Genomic DNA, 23503 nt, shown 5'->3' with positions numbered 1-23503 from the left:
AGACAATAATAATTTTATAAAATAGATAAAAAAGAATTGTATTAAGATTAAATTCAAAAACTAAAATGATATTTATTATAAATATTACTGAAAAATAATAATTAATGTTATATTAAAAATTTAAATATAACACTTAGAAATAATTTGTTGGGATAACACTTATTATAAAAAGAAAGGAGTATAGTTTATAGTGAAATTAATAATGATTCAAGGATTTAATTTGATCTGCGGTAATTTAATAATATGTACATTGAGGAAACTGTTGAGAAATAATTAATATTTTGTCGCCATAATAAATGTATTTGATTTTGCATTAACTTTATCAATTAAAAAAGGTACAAAATTCATTTAACATATTTAAATATTTTCCTTCTTATTTTTTTTTTTTGGATTTTCCTTATAATCAAATGTTTCAATGTTGTCTATTTAGCAAAAAAAGTTTTATGAACAAAAAAAAAAGTGTAAATATTGTCTCTCTAGTTTTAACTTTTTTAAGTACAGGATTTTTTTTTATAAAAATGCATGATTATATTAGATATGGTAATTAAGATTGATATATATATATATATATATATATATAGTGCGATTTGAGTAATTTAAAATAATTATAACCAATATATATTTTAATTATGTTAACAATAAATATTTTAAACAGAAATAATTAGATTTTTTGAAATTGTATAATTGAACTAATTAATTTAATGATCAATTATATACCATAAAAGATAATTAAAAATAAATAGATTGTATAATTGAATATACGATTATATTTGAATTTAAAGCATTTGAATATTAATTAATACAATTTATAAATAAAATAATAAATTTATTACATGTAATTAATGTATACAATTAATTTTTTTATTAAATGTTGCTAAAAATTATTATTTTTAGATTTAAATATATGTTTCATGCAATTTAGCGTTTTATTCATTTTTGTTCTTATAATTCTTTTCTTCATTCTAGTCATTACAAAATATTTTTGTTTTATTTTTTATCCTTAAAAAGCTTTAGATATCACTTTGAATTGTAAAAAAGTAATCTAAATAATAAAAAAATGTTATCTAAAACACTTTAAGGATGAAAAATAAAACAAATACATTTTACAATATCTAAAATAACAAATTTATAGAAACCAAAAAGATATTTAAGCCTTTTTTAAGGCTTAAATACTTTGCTAGTCCTTGTAATTTAACATTTTGTCTTTGCAAAAATATTTTTTGTGTTTAGTCCTTTCAAAATTATGTTTATTTTATTTTTTGTTATATAGCACTTTAGATAGCGTTTTATTCACTGTTGAAAACGTTATTTAAAGCACTTTAAGAAAAAAAATCAAAACAAACATAATTAACAATGACTAAAAACAAAAATAAAATAATTTTGTAAGGACAAAAAACAAAAAAAAAATACTAAATTGCAATGACTGAAAATTGTATTTAAACCTTTTTTTAAATTTGTTGCCAAAAATTTATACATTTATTTATAAAATTATATAATTATATTAATTATGCTAAATATTTTAAAAGTAGCGTTTTCTTTAAAAGAAAAAATAAATAAATCAGGGAGTGCAAACAGCAGTAACTGCCCAAATAACACTGGCCTTTTCATTATGGAAATATGTCCCGTGAAGCATGAAGTTCTTGAAAATGTGGGTCTGGGTTCCTTGACTCCTCGCATATTAACAAACAGAAGGTGGGCCTGATCCCTGAAGTGGTTGGAGTCACCATTATGAAAGGGACATGCTAGGTGCACCCAGCAACATTGTTGGTGCACCCAGCAATTAAGTGAATGGGCAAAATTGTCCTTATGTTAAAAAATAATTTCTTATTCCAGAAGAAGGTTCTTTCAGTAGAACAATTTATTCTATCAAAAGAACCTTCTTTTGGAGAAGCTACCGGAAAAACTTCTTCCGATAACTTCTCTGGAAGAAGATTCTTCCGGATGAACAATTTATTATACCGGAAGAACCTTCTTCCCGGAAGAAGATTCTTCCGTTAGAACACAAATTGTTTTTCTGGAAGAAGATTCTTCCGGAAAGCTTCCAGAAGAAGGTTCCTCCGGTAGAACACAAATTGTTCTTCCGAAAGAAGAAATTATTTTTTTTTAATGCAAGGACAATTTTGCCCATTCACCTAATTGCTGCGTGCACCAGCAATGTTACTTAGTGCACCTAGCATGTCTCATTATGAAATTGTTAATACAATTACCATGTGATGCAATTAATAAACAACAACAAGGACTTTGTATTTATTTGTTAATTGAGCCTAACAATTATTACCAAAAATAACTACTGAGTGTGCATTATGATAGATGTTAACAAAATTGATTTTGAAGTTTGTGTTTGGATATTTTATTATAAAATCAAGTGAAAAATAAAATTTATTATAAATTTTGGATTCAACGCAAATAATTTTTAATTTTTCTACAATGTGAAATCAAATATATAAAAATATATCTAAAATCAATTTCAGATCCCGAATTAATTTTTCAAAGTCAAACCAAACAGGGATCAAATAAGTTGTGTGAGTTTAGCATAAAATAATTATATTGAATAGATCTACAGTCTCTCTTTACCTTATGGAGACCATGCTATCATATTTGCCAAGGTTACCCACGAAGAGCTGCACAACCATGTCAAAAGTACTATATGTTGTTTCGCTCATTTCACTTTAGAGGAGTGCAATTACATTTTTTTCCCCTCTTATTACAGGACAGATAATGTTTGACTTGATGTGCAGCAGGTCTGGTGATATTTTCATTCACTGGATCCGGCACAGAGGGTTAACCTTCTGTAGCAATAGGGTCAATTGCACAGTGGGAACCAACTACAAGACAAGTTTCATTCAAGATCTGTCACAACTCCACAAACTGCAACACTGTTGAACTGTTGGTCCTGTTTCTTATAGCCAGAATTAGTAATTACTATCATATTCCTTACAAAGCGCAATCAAGGAATGAAGGGGTTGCTTGCAGCCTCAAAATTCGTGTTTTGCTTAGTTACATGTTCTTTTTGAAGTGTTTGCGGATCACTGTCTTTGCTCTGGATAACAAGTTAACAACCAAAGTCTATAATCTCGCACAATCTAGGAATGGTTCTCTTCATATTAATTTTTGCACGTGTTGCTATGCTACCTCACTCCTCACCATAATTTATAAGGCTTTTAATTTGCAGTGACAAAGTCAAAAAGAAAAACTGATTCTAATGCTTTGGATTTATAATATCTATAGAAAGGAAGATATTTCTGATAACTACAAGATTTGATGAATGAACAACAGACAGTGATATACATGGTAGTTATTTTGGCTTCTTTTTTGTTTCAACTTGAATAGTGTCTTGTGTTTTTCCTGTAATAACACACATAGCATAGAAATATTTTTATCATGTTAACAGTTAAGTAGCTAACAAATAATTCTCTTTATTGAAAATCATACTGAAAATGTATTAAAAATCATGAGAACACATTAATAATATCTTTTAGTACCTTTAATAAAAAGCATTAATGTCTTGTGTTCTTAAGACATTCTTTGACATTTGTAATTATCATTTATCACTTTATATTGTCTTGGCTTCTGCGGCCCACAACATGTGTCTTGATTGTTGATGATTAAACAATTAAGTAATAATACTCTTGCATCTTATTTTTGAATGTATGAATGGAAGAGAGATAAAGAAAAATAAAAAAATAGAAAGAAATTGATAGATGTAATGTAACAAGAAATGAAGTGTACTAAACAGGACCCACAGGTAGTTGGTTTTAGCCAACCCACTACCATTACACACTCGTTCTCGTAGTAGAGTACGTGGAGACAATTACCAACTCGGTAACCTTCACCGCTATAAGTAGACGTTGGTAGAAGAAGAAGGTAAGTTACATTCATCTCACAATAGATATGTCTAAGACAAGCATTGACTTTACCATTGAAATTCCCTTTTAGGTACTCTATCTCACATCGGAGACGAAGCTCAGACTAAAGAGAAGGTAACCGTTGACAGATCGAACGGGTAGAGAACTCGGTAATAACATAAAAGAGATTAAAAAAAAAAATAGAGTAGAAGTGAAATGAAAATAAAAGTGTATGATTAGTTTTTTTTTTTTAGAACATGTTTACGGAAACCACATGACAAATGCTAGGATATGTTTTATGCAACACTGCACAATGTCTCACAGCTCATGTCCTCGTCCTATTCTCCTTCGCAAGACCACACCCATCCTACTCACTTTTCCACCGCTTCTTATCTCAAGGGAATGAATGGCTTGATTCATTGGTATTGGACTTACTCGTTAAGTCTCAACCTATAATTGTCCACACATATGTGTTGTACATATCCTTCCAATATCGATAGAAGCAGAAAATGTTACTTAAACCAGTCCATCATTGCCACTCGACAAAGATTGATGACAGCATGTCACGCTTAACTAATAAGTCAGTAATAATAGCCTAACAACACTCAAGTGTCTAATTTCAACATTTGCTGTCATAGTTTCACATACAACATCATAACTCGTCCCCTTCAAAGCCCTTATTGCTGCTTTGGTGTGACATGGATTGAACCATACCTAGTGATTGAGTAATGAGTGGTCAAAATCTACTTTAAGTTCTTTTTAGGATACTATATCAACCTAAAGCATATTTACCCTTCTGAAGACTTGCGCTTTTTCTTTGCTATTTCTTCTTTTTTTGGGAATCATCACCTCCAATAATTTCCAACAACACATTTACCAAGCTACACAAGTAGAAACAGGATATTTCCATATTTGAAGTGCCACGGTGCTACCCCAAGAGGCTTGTGGCAACTTAAAGTAGATCAAAAAGTGATAAAGTGTGTGATGAAGAAAAGTTCTGGTACCTCCCAGAAACTTGGTTCATTTCTAAGTCCAGGGGCACCAAACTATAGAGAGAAAAGCATTGGGAGCCAAAAGGGGTGGAGCTCAGAGAGGGTGTTGCTGCAGCCATCATCAAACAGCATAAGGAATGCTAGTGTGGCTAACTTGACACCCTTCAACAGTGGAAGAACAATACCTTCAAAATGGGATGATGCTGAGAGGTGGATTTGTAGCCCCGTTTCAGGCTATGCCAACAACAAAACCAATTCCTATACACAACTTCAGCAGCGGCGACCAAAATCGAAAAGTGGTCCAATTATGCCTCCAGGAACAGGCTACTACTCCAATTACTCACCCACAATTCCACTGAGCCAAGGTTTGGTAGTGAAGAACTTCATGATGGGTGGTTCTCCCTTTTCAACTGGGGTGTTGGCACCGGATGCTATCTCTCTTCACCATTATTATGCACATGAGGCTGTTTTTGGTACCCGTTATGACTTTGACAATAGTATGCAATGCTTCAGTCCATTCCTCAATGAAAATAGTGTAGCTCTCCCATCAGTGTCTAGTGCACCCATGTGGTCAGAACTGCTATGTGACCCTTCGCCTAATTCTCAAGGTACGCATAATGGAATTCTTCTTCAGAGGTAGCCTTTCTAAGTTTTTACATTGCATATTCCACTTAAGATGATCTCATGTGTATCAAATGGCTGGACCAAACTTACAGTACTGTTGGTACTATTATCTAATCAGAATTGGAGTTTTACTTCCATAATTTGTGTAATCCTTTAATTATACGAATTAACAAAATAAAATTTCAATTCTAATTGAAAAAAACACCACCAGAAGCTAAGGAACTGTATCTAAGTTTTGTTAAGGCTAGTTTATAGCCCAATGTATGTTTCAGGGAATATTAAACTCTAAATGTATGTATTCATAACACCAATATTCAAAGCCCAACAAGATAAGAAGTCATTCAAATTGGCAGTATGATCATACAACTATGTATTGATATGTGAGCATTTACGCATTTAAAATGCTTTACAGACGAGAAACGAAACGAAATTAAGAATGAGGACACCGTGACATCTCCTCTCTCAAAATGTGACAAAGGCACTCAAATGAGCCCTCCTGAGCCTGAGAATGATGCACCCACTTCGACAATGGATCAACAAAATAACCTTTCTGCAAAGTTAGAGGTCAGAGATGTAGAGATAGACAGCGAGGCTAGTATTATTAGGTGGTCTAAGAGCCATGTACCCAAGCTGAGCTTGCTACCTGGTAAACACTCAAGAAAAATTAGTAGAACGGAAACCAAAGCTTCAGGTTTGGATAATGCAGAGTCGACGTTGGACTCATCCAAGTATGTCCTTTAGATACTCAAAGCTGATTTTAGTTAGTATTCCCCTATTTGAGTTCTAAAATTAATTTGGAAGATGCAACTAAGTTAAAGAATTCTAAATTCTACTGCCATGCATGCCTCTCACTGCCCAAGATCATAGTTATCAAGATATTTGAATCTCTCCAACATTCATTCCGTGAGCAAAAGAGATATAATGTCATTTTGTTTTATTTTGGTGCAGGATTCAGAGGGAGGAAGCCAAAATCGTTGCATGGGAGAGTTTGCAGAAAGCCAAGGCTGAAGCTGAAATACGAAAACTAGAGGTTTTCTTAACTCATGTTAACTTATATATTGAACTTTCTCATATGATGTGTGTCCCAATTCCAACTTAAATTCGTAGGCAAGATATTATATTAAGCAAGGGAGGTTCCATTCCTAATCAGTAAAATTGGTGTCATGTCATGCTGCATAATGAAACTCATTATACACAGTGTATAAAATAGCCTTTCTACTTGTATTTTCTGATCATGGAAGTGTTTGACACAGATGAAATTAGAAAAGAAGAAATCGTCATCAATGGATAAGATTCAAAGCAAACTGAGAAGGGCGCAGATGGAGGCTGAAAAGATGAGAAACCAAATAACTGTAGAAGAGGAGGGTCAGCAGGTTTCCAAGACTCGAAAAGTATTTTCATTCCACAAATATGCCCAGATATGGTTTCCAAGGAGCTGCTTCGGCACTCATGCTCTCCATGATTAATTCATTATTTAATATTTAATCCCATATCTGAAATCACTAAGGTTTAGTCCCGATAAACGCATCGATAATCATATTTCAAGTCATAGGTCATTTTTATTTTTTATTTTTGCCTTTTGTACTTCCCAACAATGTTAATAGTGAATTACTACTACAGTGTCTTAGAGCCATTTGATATGTTTGGCATTATGTACGAGACCTAATCGGGATTATTTCTGGATGCTTGCCTTTCTTTTTACCGTTTATTTTCTTCTCCCCTCTTTATTACTAAGAGCATCGTTGGAGGAGCACAAGTAGTTCAAGAATTGGAGCGTTTTCCATGACCACCATCAGCAAATTTGCATTGTAAATAATATTCAAAATATTTCACTTCTTTCAAAAGGAAACGCATGCCTCTTTAATTTTCAATTTATATCACATGGGCAAACTCGACAACGAGTATTCATCTCAGTGGCCAAGATCATTTAAAATTGGTGCGGATACATCAGTTAGACACGAGTTTTCGACGAGTAATAAAATAGAATCAGTTGGAACATACGTATATATTTAGAAACATCTTTTCAACGTCCGTCCTTTTATATTTTCACATTTTCCCCTACGTACTTATAGTGTGACTAATACAGACTTTGACCACAAAAAGATGACTGAAAAGTGTAACCAGGTTCGTTCGTTCGAAAATATAAAAGGGCATAAATGACTAATTTATTCTGGAAATGTAACATCGTCATTCTAGAATATATCATATTTCCATCATCTGCACTATTACAAACGGATACAAGATAACAATATGTTAAAAGAAAAAAGTATTTCTTGTTTACGATGGATAAAATAAAATCCATAGTTCTTACACAGCTTTAAAAATCATAGTTAAATAACAACACCACAGTTCGCTGGCACCGATAAGTTGTGTCCTACTAGTATGGTCTATACCTCCAATCTGCTGCTCTTGATGGTCTCCCAATTCCATAACCCCACTGCAAAAGAAAATAATAAATACTCAAAAGGTGAAAACATGAAACTAGATTCAATACTTCAATGTTTCAGTGCATGTGATTACATGCTAGGAACATCAATACAACCACTGATTAACGTTGTTTTTACACTGAGAAAACTAAAATATTTCATATTAAGATAATGTACTTGCTAAGCAGGTCAAATTCTAGACAAATTGTCCAAAACTCCAAATTCCATTTCCCTTATATATTATTGGCCATAAAATCACCAGTATGTATAAACTCACATCATCAAAGTCCAAGCTACCATACATCCTCCCATAAGATCGCACAGGACCACCATATCCCCCAAAAGATTCCATACTATTCATCATAAAATTCCCACTGGGCCCTGCATCATCAACAGGAGTAGCCGAATCTATTGCCACCTGCAGGTGCAAGCTGTTAATTAATCAAATCATATTTAAACCAAAACAGAAATAAACCAAAAAGTCTAATCAAATCATCTTGACATTCCAGCATGATGACATGTCATAAGAAATTCACCCTTCACATGAACTATATAGGTCTACTGTACAGGTATGTAATTACTGTAGACGGTGATGTAATGTCATAGATCTCTGTAAGTAACAACAGAATTACAAATCCACACTTCTAAAGACTCGTTCTCTCATGATTTGAAGGAACCAACTAGTTAAGCTTCTAAAAATCTAGTGAGGCTATTTGAATAATAACAATGCTCTAAACAGGAATGGGCATTTTAAAGAAGGGGGAGTTAATAATCTCCACCTCATACCCACAAAGATCCCCTTCCACCACATCTATACATTTAAATTTCAATTACAGAAAAATGGACAAACAGAAACTTATAATAGATGAAAGTAGGGTAGTAAAAACAGTTGGCAGCAAATTTAAATCAAAGTACCGGATGTCCACAAATCTCATGAGACCTTCGAGAGACGCGATCTGCTGCACCATCTTCAGCAAAAGTAACAAATCCAAAACCTCTATGACCTGCTCTCTTAGGATCCTACCCAAAAAACAAAATCAAGTTATTCAGCTTTCCCAACACTCATATATGCATTTTTTGTATATCTTACCCTTGGAACATAAACATCTAATATACGACCAAATCTTCCAAAATATTGGCGAAGATCATCAGAAGTTGCTTCTGGGGGAAGACGGCCGACAAAAATTTTTTTACTAGTTCTCCGAGCATCTCCCCCTAATTCACAAAATAGGGTAGTCACTAGTCAGTATGAAGCAACATGAGTCATTTTAATTGAACACTGGTGCTTGATGCTTACTTCCATAAATTGGGCCAGGATGGTCATACAAAGTAGGAGCACCAAGTGCTGCATATCTAGTGGCTGCTGAGATATAAGCATTGTATGCACCATATCCTCCTCCTTGTGGCGGTGGCGGTGGCGGCGGCGGCATTCTGCCCATTGGCTTAAAGTCATCATCCTGAAAAAAGGAACATACGATAACTAAAAGGATAAGGACAAATATAAATATTAAGATATTCTTTAATCATTAAACAATGCACGTGTTTAGGGAAATGAAATCCACTAGTAAGATTTAATTAATTTGATTAAAACAAGTCTTGGTTACACATGACACATTACTCTGCAATATCCAGAAAATATTCTACAGTAAAATGACAAGCTAAAGAAACTCTTGCCTTAGGAGTAGCTCGATCAACCACCACAGCAGAACCTCCCAGTTCATGGGTTTCTGACATCAAATTCTCCACAGAATCTGCAAGACAAAACATCTTCTTTATAGTGATTGAGACATCCTCTCCACAATATTTCAGTAGTCCGAGAACCAAAAAAGTAAATCAAAATAATGCAAGTAGCAGGTACAGTCAAAATTTCACTTTTCCAATTGATAACCAAGATCCCACATGACTACATAGATAAATTAAAGGGAAATTAAAATATAACTTCCATACACTTTAAAACACACGGAAACTTAAGATTAGAACACACAGGCTACATTAGATGGCCAACCTGCACTTGCAAAAGTGATGAAACCAATTCCACGATGCATTTTGGAGCCTTGATCCTGTTGGGAAAAATGGTAAATTATCGATAATTAAGAAAAGTTTATAGTTTGCAATTTATTTGTACAGCTAAATGTGAATTCAACAGCTTGCATACATACAAAAAAAAAAATTACATGCAAACTGCATTTGAATTCTGCATCAATAACAATCACAGGAAGGAAAGTACCTTTGGCATGTACAAATCTGTTATTTCACCATATTTCTCAAAATGACTGCAAGAAAAAGAAAAGAAATATAAGAAAGGTTGTGAGACTATCATACAAACTTCATCGTATACATTCAACATAAGAAAATATTACTAAAGGAAAAAAACACTAGTGTGGATTATTGTAATGAAGATACTACATACTCGTATACCTTCGGAAAGTAGCTTCTGTTACTGATTGTGGAATCCTGGCAACAAATATTCTAGTAACTTTTTTGACTGGTGCCCTCATTTCCTCCTTTAATATGAAAGCATTGCAGAATAAGCAGTACAGTTATATAAAAAGTCAACCAGCCACGAAGCAGACCAGATTTAGAGTTTCAAACAAAAATTTGGTTATAACCTTTGGTGTTGCCACTTTGACTTCCAGCGTCCTATTACCAATAATATGTTCACTTGATAGTACTTCCTGCAGAAAGAAAGTCATCAAAATCATGATATATCATGTAGACATGATATAGGGTGTATCAAATGAGCACTTGAAAGATGAGAGGAACTAATTACCTTAGCATCATCCACTGAAGCAAATGTAACATATCCAAAACCACGAGACCGTCCAGTTGACCGCTCCTAAAATAAATAAAGCGGATTAAAATGTGCCTCCAGAAAACTTAATAGTGTAGGGGCAATCTAGCATGATCCTGTACAAGACAATTATATTTCACATTCAACAGAAGTAATAAAGCATAACCAGCTTGATATTTCTTCTCTTGATTTCTCTGTGCGCTTGTAGCACCCAAACTTGTGATAAATAAGCCATGAATAATGAACTATAAAGATTGTACAAGGCATTTCCTTCATAATCAGTAATAAGCAGAAGGAGAAGAAAAAAGTGACCACAACCCTTTGACATCAAATTTTGACAATGAGGAACCATTTTGATGTATTTAATATTTAGTATTATTAGAAAACTAAACTAATTGTATCTTTAAATACCAAAATGGATGTTTACTTTAAATGGATTCATATTAATGAAACTTTGAGGTACATGTCAGCTGGATGAACATAAACATCTTCAAGGGCATCAAAAGAAACTCACCCACTTGGCCTTTTCTCTTCTTGAAAAGTTGCAAGCAGCAAGTAGTTTTTATTAAATTCAATACAAATAGGAGTATAGATGGGATTGAGTTATATTACAAACAAACGGATAATTGAAATATACAGAATAGATATAAATAATAAATAATTTATTATCGACATGGTAGACAAGCATAAATAGCACATGAAAAATAACGACACTTAACAGATAAATGGAAAGCAACGGCTAACCTTCATGACAATGCAATCTTCCAGCTCACCAAACTTGCTCATATATTCCCTTAATCCCTCAGTATCGACATCCCACGGAATCCCCAAAACCTAATGCGCAATTATACGAACACGAATTGCAAAAAAAAAAAAAAAACGATGTCGAAATTTCGATTAATGCAATCGACAAGTATATATATATATATATATATTAACAAATTGGACGTGCAGGACTGACCACAAGCTTTCGCTGCTCCATCAGAAACGTCAACAAATCACAGTGGAAAGGAACGGAACGCTGCAGAGGGAAAAATCCCTATCCACCACTCTGAGGATAAATAAACAGAAAGAAATATATATATATATATATCCACCTTCTCCTCCTCTTCCTTCTCTTGGGGCAATGGAATCTCTCAGCAGAGCACTCAGCGTTCTCACCTCTCTCTCTCTAAAAATCTCACACTCGCCGCCTGCACACAACAAGCACACTTCTTTCTCACACACAAAAATCGTCATTGTCATCATCATCATCATATACTACTACCAGATGAAAATCAGCTTTTGGGGGTTGGAGTTCTACGGTAACAGAAAACAAAAAAAAAAAATTGTTAGGAATTGAAAGAAATTCGGTGAATTAGGCGCTCACTGACCTTGCTGAATACGAAATTGAAAACCCTAAATCGAAGATCTTCCTCTCACGCTCGCTCTCCCTATCTCTCTTCTCTTCCTTCCTCTCTCGCTCGTGACGCTTTTTCGCTCCTTGTTTTCTCTTTCTCATTTATTGGGCCATCTATAACATGCCCACTTCGCAAAATTGCATATTCGCATCTAGCAGTTGGGCTGGGCCGGACCAGACCCGTTACCGGGTTTCGCCTTGAACCGACTAATTAACCAAATAGGATGAGCAAGTTACAGCAACTCCTCCTTAGGTTTACACTAATTGCAGATGCATTCCCTCTTTATTTTAACACTAAAAAAACCTTCTAACTTCTTCAGTTTCCATTACAGTTGCATCCCCTCCTCCCTTAACGGCGTTAACTCCGTCTACATTTGTGATCACATGATAGGCACATGCGTTTTAATAATTTTTTTAACCCAAAAACAACCCCATCCCAAAACTTGTTAGCAATATTACAAGCGTCAAACAAGTATATGAGGAACAAATCTACACAAAATACTCAAAAACAATAAAGAACACACGAATTTCCAATAGAAAAAAAAACCAACCTAGTACATGACAACAAGTAATATACAAAATCTAAACATGTGCCCAGATTTCAACTAGGATTGCCACGTTGCAACAGATAAGGAGCCAAAGAAACAAGTGTGTAAAACTGCTAAACAAGAACCTTCTTAGCTTTTCCACCTCCGGTGGCCACTGCGGCGTCGTTCCAAGTCCAAGCTACAGATCGACAAACCCACTCCCAAACCTCAAACTAAAATAAGCAGCACAAACATGGAAGCAAACAAAACTACCACTTTAAATCACGACAACATGTATACCAGATGATTTCTTCATCCCCTCCGACACCACCACCGCATCATCTTCCCCTCCATCCCACACCATTGTTGCTATCGCAAGATCGTCGCCGCAAGACCCCATCAACAATGTCGTCTCCACCAACGTCGTCAATGCCAACGGAAGCGAGGCTCCTGCGATGACCCTCGAGGATTTCCTCACCAAGGCCGGTGCTGTCAAAGAGGAGGATATCAGGGGGGTAAAAGAACAGGATATAAATGTTGTCACGAGTAAAAGAAGAAGGATAATTTTGGGTTTCCATAAAAAAGAACAGGATATAAATGTAAGTTTCTTTAAAAACTTAACAAACGGTAACACTGTTAAAAGGAGGGGTGTCAGAGTAATGGTCTCAATTGGACGAGGTGCATGTATAATTAGAGCAAACTCACTCGGGGTGTTGCTATAATTTTGCTCTAAATATTTCCTTTTAGAGCAAACTCACTCGAGGTGTTGCTATAATTTTGCTCTAAATATTTCCTTTCCCTTTAAAATAATATTAAAAAATAACTCTTATTTTAAAAAATAAAATATTAATAAATAAGAGTATTATTGAAAAACATAATTTATATTTTTTTAAGGTAATTAAATATTTTAAATAACGTATAATATAATATGTAACAAAAAGAATATTAAAAACGGTTTTGTAGACCGGTCATAATCTCAAGGACTATAATATAAAAAAATTGCCTTTATTAGGTCTTTGTGTGTGTGTGTCTGTTATGCATAGTTTAGTAATCTATTAAAAATTACATATACAGGTGGTTTAATATCTAAGTTTTATCCATCTAACCATTAAATTAAAAATTCTTATTTAGTATATCAAGTCTACAAATTTTAGAAAATTTTAAATTGATTTAATATGTTATTAATTCATTTTGACATATAATAAACTTTTTTAAAAATATAAATAAATGTTTTATTATAAGATTACCAAACTATAAAGGTCTTATTTGTCTGGTGTAATAGTTTTCTGTCTCACCATTGAAAATGACTACAAATCTTGTGACGTTTCTATTTGGACGTACGTGTCCAATTCAATTGCTCAATGTTGTTTCATGCACGTTCTATACTTGCAAGTATAAAAAGTCACTGTCACACAAGAACGAAATTTGCAGGTCGCAAACACAAGTGTCCGTTGGACCATTAACACAATGTTGTTATATTTGACGCGCGTTTTATACTTTCAAGTATAATTCGGGTAATCACACGTTCATTTCAAACGACCTTCAAAACAAAATATTGTGCTACTATATTTCTATTTCTCATACTTTTCTTTCTGCACATTCTTATTATTTGTTTTTTCTATTTAACAGATAAAGTGGACCCCAGTATGGCACCTTAATTTTTTTTATGCAGCAGATAGCGAAAAGGACAAAAAGCAGAAAAAGAGCTAAAAAAAAAAACTAGCTGTGTCTAACTAACAAAGTAAGTGCCTAAAGCATCTGCTAATAACTTAGGCTTAAGAACAGCAGGACAGGATTCCAAGATTACAAGCTGCGAGACTTGACCAGCTCCTGTCTTTGCAAGATAGTCTGCAATGTTATTCCCCTCCCTGTATGTATGCTAGAAGTGGATGCGCCAATCAAGATCCAGGAAACTCCTAATCTTATTCACCAAAGGATAATGCACATGAGAACTAATTGTGCCAGTTTTTATAAGTGTCAAATCACAAGTTGAATCAGATTCACAAATAAGGTGTCTGATGTTGGATTATAAGTATGAATTGAAGTCCTACATCAGACAAAAATAAAAAAATTGAGCATCATATAAGTTAGGATAAAACTCAAATAAATAAGCATGTGGGCTCCAATGACTATAGTTGTGGAACTCCAAGATATACCACAAATAAATCTGCGAGTCATCGACAAAAATAAATGCAATATGCTAGGGCCATTCTTTGTAAGAAGGGTCATTCTCACTGGACTCCAAGAGTTATTCTCAACTTCCTGTTGGATAAGAAGGGCCAACTTCTCCATGCATAGAACAAAAAGATAAGGAGATAAGGGATCTCTGTGACAAAGCCCACTGCTTAGATTGAAACCTTCTATAATCTCATTATTCCACCTCAAAGCCAGCAATGTAGACGTAATACAATTCAGGACCAAGGCAATAATAGTATAAGGGAAGCCAAATTCACATAAAGTTACCCGAAGAAATTCCCAATCCACTTTATCATATGTTTTCTCGAAGTCAATTTTAAGCATAAGATAGCCGAACTTACCTTTTTTCTTATGCATATTGTGAACAATCTCCTGTGCTATCAAAGCATTATCACCAGTGCCTCTGTCGGGAATAAAACTGCTCTGGAAAGGTCGGATTCTCGACACAATAATTTTGGAGATGACTTTGAGAAGTATGTTGCACAAGCGGATGGGACGGAAATCATTGAGACTAGTAGGGTTGTCAACCTTCGGGATAGGAACAATGAGTTTTTGCTAAAGCTGGATTAATCATCCATTGGAAAAGGAGTGAGTCACTATATCCCACACATCCCTACCAATATGATCTCAGTATGTTTGAAAAAATATTGGTCGGACTTTGTAATGACTCAGAGAAAATTACATCTTTGACCTCTTTTATAGTTACAGATATGATAAGAGATTCAAAGAGAGATCGACCTGATCTTGAAATTATCAAACTCAATTCCATTGGGATTACAGTGACTCTGATCTTGAAAAAGTTTCCTGAAAAAATTAATGGCCTCCCTTTTTAGAACATCCTCATCAGTACACCAAACATCATCAATTTTCAGACTATTGATCTCTCCAGATAACGGTTTGAGGGTGGAAAAACTTGGCATTTTTGTTACCAAATGGCATCTTAATTAAATACGTACTATACGTTTAGTACGTTCCCTTAATGGTGCAGTAGCTGAAGATTTTGCATGCTATTTCAAACTTTTTAAGAGCTTCTCTTTGACTCTGTTTCATAAATTATATTCTTATATAAATATTAATATCAACACTTCCTCGTATCAAAGTAAACAAATTAAAGCATAAGAAAATCCCCGTTATCACAATACACCTACCATTCTCCCAAGTATAAATATAATCTCCTCGCTCTGTGCAACTGCAATCCAGCTCTTTCACATTTTCTTCTTTAGAGGAGTAGAGAAAGGATGTCACAAACGAATGCTATGAATTATAGTCCCAGAAATTCAATTCCGACGAGGTAATTAGTTATTAATCACTATTTCAAATTCCTGTGTTCTATTCTAACATGCATTTTGCTTTGATGCTTTAGGGATAAAGAGGTGAATTGGTTCAGGGAGTCACCAGATATATTTGACAAACTCTTCCAGTGGTTGTTTGGTGTCATTGCCTTCAAGACCACACCAATGAGAGAAGCTTTATACATAGCACACCCCAATGTCATGATGGCTATGGTTTTGATGATTTTCTTGTACTTCTCACTGTGGCTGCTGGGAACAATGCTTCCTCAGCGTAGTGGGACCTTCCTCATAATAATCTTAGTCTGCATCATGATGGTGATTGCAAGTGTTTCTTCAGTTTTGGTTATGACCATTATATCTCCACTCCTTGCTTGGCTTAGGGTCATGTCATGGGGTTGGCATTTTTGCTTTGTCTGCTTACTACTGTTATCAAGTGCTCTATGCATTGGTTGTGCGTGCAATTTCAGATACAATCAAGCAATTGATTGATGGTAACAGGACACAGAGTACAAGGTTGCCGGTCTAGGCCAACCATTATCATCTTCTTCACATTTTGTAGGTTACCTTCATAATACTTAGTTTTGGAAGTTGCTCAAAGAAGAAGTGATTTTTGTTGATGTTGTGATTTAAGGGGTGTACCAAATTTTACGTAACTTGTTCTTGTGTAAAAAAATATGGTCAATAAGAGTGTTTGTGTTAGAAATATGTTTGCATTAAAATGACGTGATTTTGAAATTACTGTATCAAATTTTCCATAAATGGGTTTAGCAGCTAAAGAGAAAGGAGTTCAGATTACATCTTTTTTCTTCTTTTTTTTTTCATTTATTTACTTTCCGGAGAACCCTACTCTTGCTTTAAAGTGGTGGCTCCATTGCCTCGATAGCATAGAATCAACCAATGACTGTTATTGACAGGTAAAAGATCTTTAATTCAGGTAGGGTGAAAATATATAAAGGAAATTGACAATAATAAACTGAATGTCACAAGCAAATGCTGGTTAGCAATTTTTTGGTCAACCATTTCCTGTAGTGAAATAAACAAACTGCACATTGATCTCATTAATGATATTAACTATTCTTCACATACATAATCAAGTGTTATTATTATTATTTAAATTGAAAAACTTGATTATATATCACGTAAATTTTAGTTTGCATGACCATACACATGGAGTGGTACGGAATGATCATGTACAGTACACGGACACATCAATCTGCTTTAAAATGTTTTTCAATTGATCCCAGAAGAGTGGAATTAATATAATCTTGTGGACCATGAGCAGGTAAGCCAGGAATCAGCAAACCAAACAACCTGAAGCCAAAAAGAAACCATCCTTCTCTATAGTGAGGTCCATTCTTGAACGCAATGGTAAAGCTCCTTATTAGTTCCAAAACAGCATTGAACATCATGGGTATCACACACCATGGCGAGAAATAATTCTTATTAGGCTCTTCTTCGAGAATCTGCAATAAAATTAAACAATGAATTGTTCACTTCATATATAGGGCCAACTTGCTATATGAAATACATGTTTAATAAAAATATCTATTCTTGTGTGTAGAAAAAAGGATTTAATTCATTATTTAAGAAAAAGATAGAGAATACTGAAGTTAGCAAAATATAGAAAAAATCAAGGAGTTTAACTTAGTTGATTTAAGAAGATGTATGAATTGTTATAATTTTTTTTAATTATTTTAATTTCTACGAATAAAAAAAAGTAAAATATAGAGAAATAACAACCAAGACATTAGAGTTTATTATGTTATCAGAGTCAGACTGCATCATGATTGTGAGAAAAAAGCACATGCCACTTCCATTGATAAACCGGCAACCAACCTAATTTAAGCCTTGAATTTTTTTAAACAAGTTCCGACTAAGTCTTGTTTGTCCTGACCTATATTTCCACTCTTATACACAATGTACATGTGACAAATACTGCATGTGTTATATTTTCATTGATCAACTTGTAAATATTTGTTCTGTTTTATTGAAAAATACTTATAAAGCAACATCTTGTCCACTAGTACTTAAAATATTCAAATGCAGATCAACACTTAAATCAAATAAAGATTAATTCAAAATGGAAAAACATACGTACCCTGAGTTCATAGCGCCTGTTAAAGAAAAGGCAGATCCCAAAGTGCTTGAAGAGCAAGTCGTTATCATAGGGCAACCTCGGAACTATATCATTGCAATAAACAAATCTGCAATACCTGATAGAATTTTCCCTTAATTTTTGTCTCATGTACTGTGCATATGCTTCATCTCCAACTCTTGGTTGCCCAAAAGTGTAGATCCCTTCCAACCTCTCCATCAGCAACTTCTCATCATGCAAGAACACGATCGTAGGGTAGAGAATTGCGAGTGCCCCACCCAAACTATGACCCGTAATAATCAACTTTGCATTAGGATTTTCACTTAAACCTTTTCTTAGAATGTCCCTAATAACATAGTAGGCAAAGGGGGGAAGATTTTCATCCCTTTGAATCTCCTTAGGCCACCCCACATTTTTCTGTAGCCCTAAGGCTTTCATGAAGCCACCATGCATTTTTCCAATGCCGGGAATCCCGTACCATGAGATGTCAAGGTCAGTGCACCATGCATCTGCATCAAAGGGTTCCGTTCCTCGGAAAGCCACCACGTAAGTATCGCGGTCCTCATGCTTGTCCAAAACAACCAAGACTTGGGTTGTGGGCTTTTCTTGAAAATCTGGCATGTGCAAGGAAAGGTTGAAAACGAAAATTAATCATCATTCAGGTAAGGGTAAAATGTGTTTTAGATTTCTAGATTTTCATCCAAATTTGATCTTAGTTTCTATAATTTTAAAACAACAATTTTTACTCTCTTATTTTTTACAACTATAATGGTAATTCTGTCTCTAGCTCTTCCTCATATATCCGGAATTTCTTAGACACGAATTTTACTAATTACAAAAATAAAAAATAAAAATATAGAAACTAAAATTAATTTTGACCGAAAATTGAGAGGCTTAAAGCACATTTTTCCTTCATGATTATTCTTCCACAGAAGCTTTTTAAAGACTGCTAAGAACATCTTCTAGCATTTTTAACACTCAACTATTCACTGAAACTAACTATAAGTTACATGTACACATGCATGCAGATGAGATTTGCTTATTTTTAGTTCTTAGTTCTTACCGTTCCAGCAGTCAAAAAATCCCACGAATTCCATCTGTAAGGACACAGAGCTCAAAACAAAATTAATTAGGGATGTATTTTAAGAAATTGATTAAACTGAGGAGAAGATAGAAAATGTCAAAACAAAATAAGTTAATTAATTACCTTCCAGTGATATTTTATTAGAGATTTAAGGTAAGCTGCATTCTCATAGGATGCCTTTGAAGCCATCATAGCTAATGCAACATAGTACCTGCAGTCATCCCGCGTGATGGCATCCAACTTTACTCGCGTGTCCAAATTTCCGATGCAAGACACATAATTTGGTGCATTACGATCGGGGATGACCAGGTGACCTGTTTTGTTTACAATAATTAATTAATTAGATTAGATTAGATGTGAAAGGAATTCTCTTTAAATAGATTATTCATACTTATGTTTGATTGGAATGTTTCGCGCAGCTATGATTTTGAATGAACATTTTGATTGAACCGCGTAAAAATGCAAAGTTAAAACAGTTCATCATCATTTGTTTTATTAATAATTTAATCTAATTAATTTAATATGAAAACTTAAAAAAGAATGATTATTGTAGTGGGTAATTTAAAAATCAATAAATAATAAAACAATTTAATAAAAATAAAAACTAAAAAGAATTATTTTCTTTATTTTACTTATAATTTTTACTTTTTTTAATTACGTCATAGCATATCAATAATTAGCTTTTAGGAGTGTATTATTTATTATTTATGAGTCTATCGAGTATGAATTTATAATGTCAAACTGGCCCTAAACAAGCAAGCAGGGCAAGCCAATCTATTCTAAAAATAAAAAGGAAAAAAAAAATGAAATTTAATGCCGGAGATCGACTCTCCCGGGTCTGTGTTATGCTCCATGCTCCACATGCAATGAGTCATCGTGGTCTACGTGGGTAACAGATCAATTTTTTTAGACGGTCCATGATTATGTTATTTTTGGATATGTCCCGTTTAATCGGCAAACTATACGAGTTTGGCCTCTGGGATCCGTGAGTTGCTCGCATTAGAATTTTATTGTTTCAAATATGAAATCATTTGTTGTTGGAGATGTTTAAGTTTTATATCTTAGATTTATTGCTTGAATTTTTTTTTTGTTAAGATATTATTTATTTTATTGATATAATTGACTAATTGTTAAAATTTTATTTACATTTATATTGAACTTAATTTGATTGTGTTGTATTTTTATTGAAATTGAAATTCTTTTAAAATTAGGTCCACTGACCGGCCCATTTGATCCAAGGGTCCACGGGACAGGGACGAACCAATTTATTTGATCCGTGTAAAAATGCGAGACGATCCATTGTCAATACAAACTTATGCGAATAAACCTTATACAAGACGAACCGGCTCACTTACCCACCCCTAATAAATGATACTGATTAGTGAGACACAATTGGTGGATTTGGTGATGTGAATAATAATAATAATAATAATAATATATTTTCAATTTACTTAATACATAGTTACTACCTTTCCGTCCAAAAAACACATAGTTACTACCTTTCAAAAAAAAAATACATAGTTACTAAGAAAGTTAATTTTGTTGTTAAAATTTTACTAAGCGTTATTAAATTTGATTCACTGGAATCCTCGATCATTGGTTCAATCTATGAATGGATAGAAGTAGGAGATTCAAATTTTAATGAATATTACAATTTTTAAGTTATTTGATATGTAGACTGGATACTTACACATGAATATTAACTATACTTTCTTTATGATTAATTAAAATTTATTGAAAATTATTAATTTTAATAAATTTTTTTTTATTTATTTAGCTAATGAATAGGTTACGCCTTGCATGAAGTTACATTAATAAATAATAATCAATCATTATCCAAGACCTTCCATGTATAACCCTATCCCCGCCCACAACGGCCATCATAAATATAATCAAGAGAGATAAATATTAATTGAGAAATAAATTCTATCAAAATTAGTAATTTTTAATCCATTTTAACTAATAATAAAAAGAATATTCAAAAAAGAGAGTATAAAAAAATATATTATTAATCTTTATTTTTATACATTCCGTTCAACCAACTAATTAAATTCCTGTATTATAATTTTTAAGTTATATGCTAACTTAAAATCATTTCACGCAACAAACTATTTCAGAAACATTATACTTCACTTTAAAAAAAATTCACTTCTTCAAAATCAAAACTCACTTCCAACTATACTTTTCAAAAAAATTTAAAAAAATACCACCGATAACTTTTCAAGTAAATCACTTCATTTTCTCGATTTATACTGTAAAGTATAAAAGAAAATATATTTCAACTCTCCAAATGTTATTTACCATTTAATGAGAGGAAAAAAATAAGCATGATAGATAATATAATATAATGTGATAAAAAAAAAAGAGTTAAATGACGAAAAAAGTTAGAGAAAAATAAATTATGTTGATGAAATGTTTAAAATAAAATAAAAAGTGTCTAAATATCATTTCAAAGTATAAAGCATTAGCTATAAATCCTCAATATTTCAGTCAAAAATTTTAAAAAAAAAATTAAGGATACAAAATAAGAACTTTATTTTAATTATTAGATTTGAATAAAGCGATAAAAAAAATCGTACATTAAATGAACTAAAAAAAAGAAATTATGCTTCATATCACTAAAAAATAAAACTCATGGACCTGCGTCATACTCGTGCGCGTGAACTCGACGGAGGTTGGAGGTTGGAGGTTGGGGGTTGGAGGTTGGAGGTTGGAGGTTGGAGGTTGGAGTTGAACAATTGGGTTCGAAAGAGATATGTGGCCATTATGAAATCCAAAGGTCGGGGAATTTGAATTCCAATTGGGATTTAACCTTATCAAGATCTAAAACATACGGGATAGGATTAAATCACCTTAGTTTATAGCATAGTATATCAACTTTAATATTATACACAATTAAATTATAGAATTAGAAATAACATAAGATTACAATTAAGGATTATATTCCAATAAATACTATCAAATAAAAAAATATATAAATATAATATGAGTTTAATGATCACATTAATCATATAAAATAATTTTATATTATCAATTATTAAAAAAAATCATTGTTTTATATAACTTTTAAAATAATGATCCTAAAAATTAAGAAACTTAATTATGCATTTTGAGTTATGATTGATTGTACATGGTCAATGGATGACTTATTTTTTTTATATAATATCATTTTATATTGTTATATACAACATTATTTATTAAGTAACAAAAATATGTCGTTAATATATAATTCTTTAAAAGAGTTATATTTTTAAAAATAATATTGGATATTAAATTAGGTTAAAACGTCTAATGATCTATGATATGACTCAAACTTAAAAATACATTAAGTTTAATTTCGAAACTCCAACACATCGAAATGTTCTCTTAAGAAACAGATCAAAATTAATTTAAGACCAAGACAAATCAATGCGATATAACGAGTATTTACCCAAAAATATGGGATAAAATGAGTCATGAACATCACTAAGAAAAGGACCATGGATGAGATTTGAACTTGGTGTATGGAGAATCTGAATAATTGAGGTACGACTCTTGTAAAAAACACTAGGGTTTATTTACTTTCCTTTTTCTTCTTTTGAAATTTTTTGGCATAAAGAAAAATGATATATAGAAGGGTGCACGCAGATTTCCACAAACTTTTCACCCACAAAGAAAGGAAGAGCAAGATTAGTAAGTTTTGCTTTGCATAAAACAGTTGATGAGCATGAAGCAGATGGACTAACTTCAAGCAATTGTAAAATTAATTATAAAAAAAAAAAAAAAAAAAAAAAAAAAAAAAAAACTTCAGATCTATGCAATTGGAAGTCGAGCTAAAAACCTGAGAGGAAGTTAATGACGATCATGATGAAGCCACCGTTGAGGACAAGGAGGTTGATGAAGAACTCAACGCAAGAGCCGAAGAACGAAAGTGGCTTAGCGATGAACAACAGAAGCTTCTGGAGCACCAAAGAAACGAAGATAAGCCATCTGTTGCGGAAGCTTCCCTCATAAGAACCCTCAGCATTGCTGTCCACGAATTTTCGGTGTCCCAAGTTACGGGAATACAGCACACGAAGAAGATCGAAGAAATGAGCGTCTTCAGGGCTCAACAGCATATAGCTGTCAGCGAACCCTTTGTTGCATTTGTCATTCGGCTTCGACGCCATTCCCAACAAGCTCCAATAAATTGGCTTCTGGCTCGGCCAATTAGAGAACAAGAGCAAGGGACAAAAATGATAAGGCTTCCTGCA

General features: G+C 33.2%; 3 protein-coding genes and 1 long non-coding RNA gene across 7 annotated transcripts; 2 read left to right on the top strand and 2 right to left on the bottom strand.

Annotated features, from left to right (window-relative positions):
* Positions 1 to 4490: 4490 nt before the first annotated feature.
* On the top strand, positions 4491 to 7162 carry LOC114376700. The gene is made up of 4 exons (XM_028334936.1): positions 4491 to 5445; positions 5874 to 6189; positions 6410 to 6491; positions 6715 to 7162. The coding sequence occupies exons 1-4, from the start codon at positions 4830 to 4832 to the stop codon at positions 6925 to 6927; spliced, it is 1227 nt and encodes a 408-aa protein (XP_028190737.1). The 5' UTR covers positions 4491 to 4829; the 3' UTR covers positions 6928 to 7162.
* Positions 7163 to 7594: 432 nt separating this feature from the next.
* On the bottom strand, positions 7595 to 12203 carry LOC114376701 (heterogeneous nuclear ribonucleoprotein 1-like). 3 transcript variants are annotated; one of them, XM_028334937.1, is made up of 14 exons: positions 12052 to 12203; positions 11640 to 11871; positions 11423 to 11512; positions 10658 to 10723; positions 10497 to 10562; positions 10306 to 10391; positions 10115 to 10160; positions 9893 to 9947; positions 9562 to 9638; positions 9185 to 9344; positions 8978 to 9102; positions 8803 to 8907; positions 8165 to 8305; positions 7595 to 7898 (listed from the first exon to the last, which is right to left on the bottom strand). In XM_028334937.1, exons 2-14 carry the CDS (start codon positions 11658 to 11660, stop codon positions 7839 to 7841), a joined length of 1098 nt encoding a protein of 365 aa, XP_028190738.1. In that variant the 5' UTR covers positions 11661 to 11871; positions 12052 to 12203; the 3' UTR covers positions 7595 to 7838. The 3 variants fall into 3 exon arrangements, with proteins under 3 accessions (XP_028190738.1, XP_028190739.1, XP_028190740.1); XM_028334938.1 differs by having other exon boundaries at positions 11640 to 11892; positions 12052 to 12190; XM_028334939.1 differs by having other exon boundaries at positions 11640 to 11889; positions 12052 to 12190.
* Positions 12204 to 17118: 4915 nt separating this feature from the next.
* Positions 17119 to 23503, bottom strand: LOC114374309. Of its 2 annotated transcripts, XM_028331941.1 has the most exons (5): positions 23092 to 23419; positions 19395 to 19585; positions 19251 to 19284; positions 18191 to 18801; positions 17119 to 17555 (listed from the first exon to the last, which is right to left on the bottom strand). In XM_028331941.1, the coding sequence occupies exons 1-5, from the start codon at positions 23417 to 23419 to the stop codon at positions 17301 to 17303; spliced, it is 1419 nt and encodes a 472-aa protein (XP_028187742.1). In that variant the 3' UTR covers positions 17119 to 17300. The 2 variants fall into 2 exon arrangements, with proteins under 2 accessions (XP_028187742.1, XP_028187743.1); XM_028331942.1 differs by lacking the exons at positions 19251 to 19284; positions 19395 to 19585 and having other exon boundaries at positions 23092 to 23503.
* Positions 22587 to 23055, top strand: LOC114374310. The gene is made up of 2 exons (XR_003658539.1): positions 22587 to 22796; positions 22899 to 23055. It is a non-coding gene; the product is annotated as an uncharacterized LOC114374310 (long non-coding RNA).

This window comes from Glycine soja, chromosome 11 (assembly GCF_004193775.1).
Source record: "Glycine soja cultivar W05 chromosome 11, ASM419377v2, whole genome shotgun sequence".
NCBI lineage: Eukaryota > Viridiplantae > Streptophyta > Magnoliopsida > Fabales > Fabaceae > Glycine > Glycine soja.
This window is presented reverse-complemented; position numbering and strand designations above follow the sequence as displayed.

Coding starts and splice junctions, on each gene's coding strand:
- LOC114374309 (XM_028331941.1), bottom strand. CDS start 23,419: ATGGCGTCGAAGCCGAATGACAAATGCAACAAAGGGTTCGCTGACAGC. Junction 19,586..23,091: donor CGTCATTAACTTCCTCTCAG/GTTTTTAGCTCG, acceptor TAAACAAAACAG/GTCACCTGGTCATCCCCGAT. Junction 17,556..18,190: donor ACAGGCGCTATGAACTCAGG/GTACGTATGTTT, acceptor ATTTTATTGCAG/ATTCTCGAAGAAGAGCCTAA.
- LOC114376700 (XM_028334936.1), top strand. CDS start 4,830: ATGAAGAAAAGTTCTGGTACCTCCCAGAAACTTGGTTCATTTCTAAGT. Junction 5,446..5,873: donor CCCTTCGCCTAATTCTCAAG/GTACGCATAATG, acceptor AATGCTTTACAG/ACGAGAAACGAAACGAAATT. Junction 6,492..6,714: donor CTGAAATACGAAAACTAGAG/GTTTTCTTAACT, acceptor TGTTTGACACAG/ATGAAATTAGAAAAGAAGAA.
- LOC114376701 (XM_028334937.1), bottom strand. CDS start 11,660: ATGGAGCAGCGAAAGCTTGTG. Junction 10,724..11,422: donor AAGATTGCATTGTCATGAAG/GTTAGCCGTTGC, acceptor TATTTATTTTAG/GAGCGGTCAACTGGACGGTC. Junction 10,563..10,657: donor CTTCAGTGGATGATGCTAAG/GTAATTAGTTCC, acceptor TTCTTTCTGCAG/GAAGTACTATCAAGTGAACA.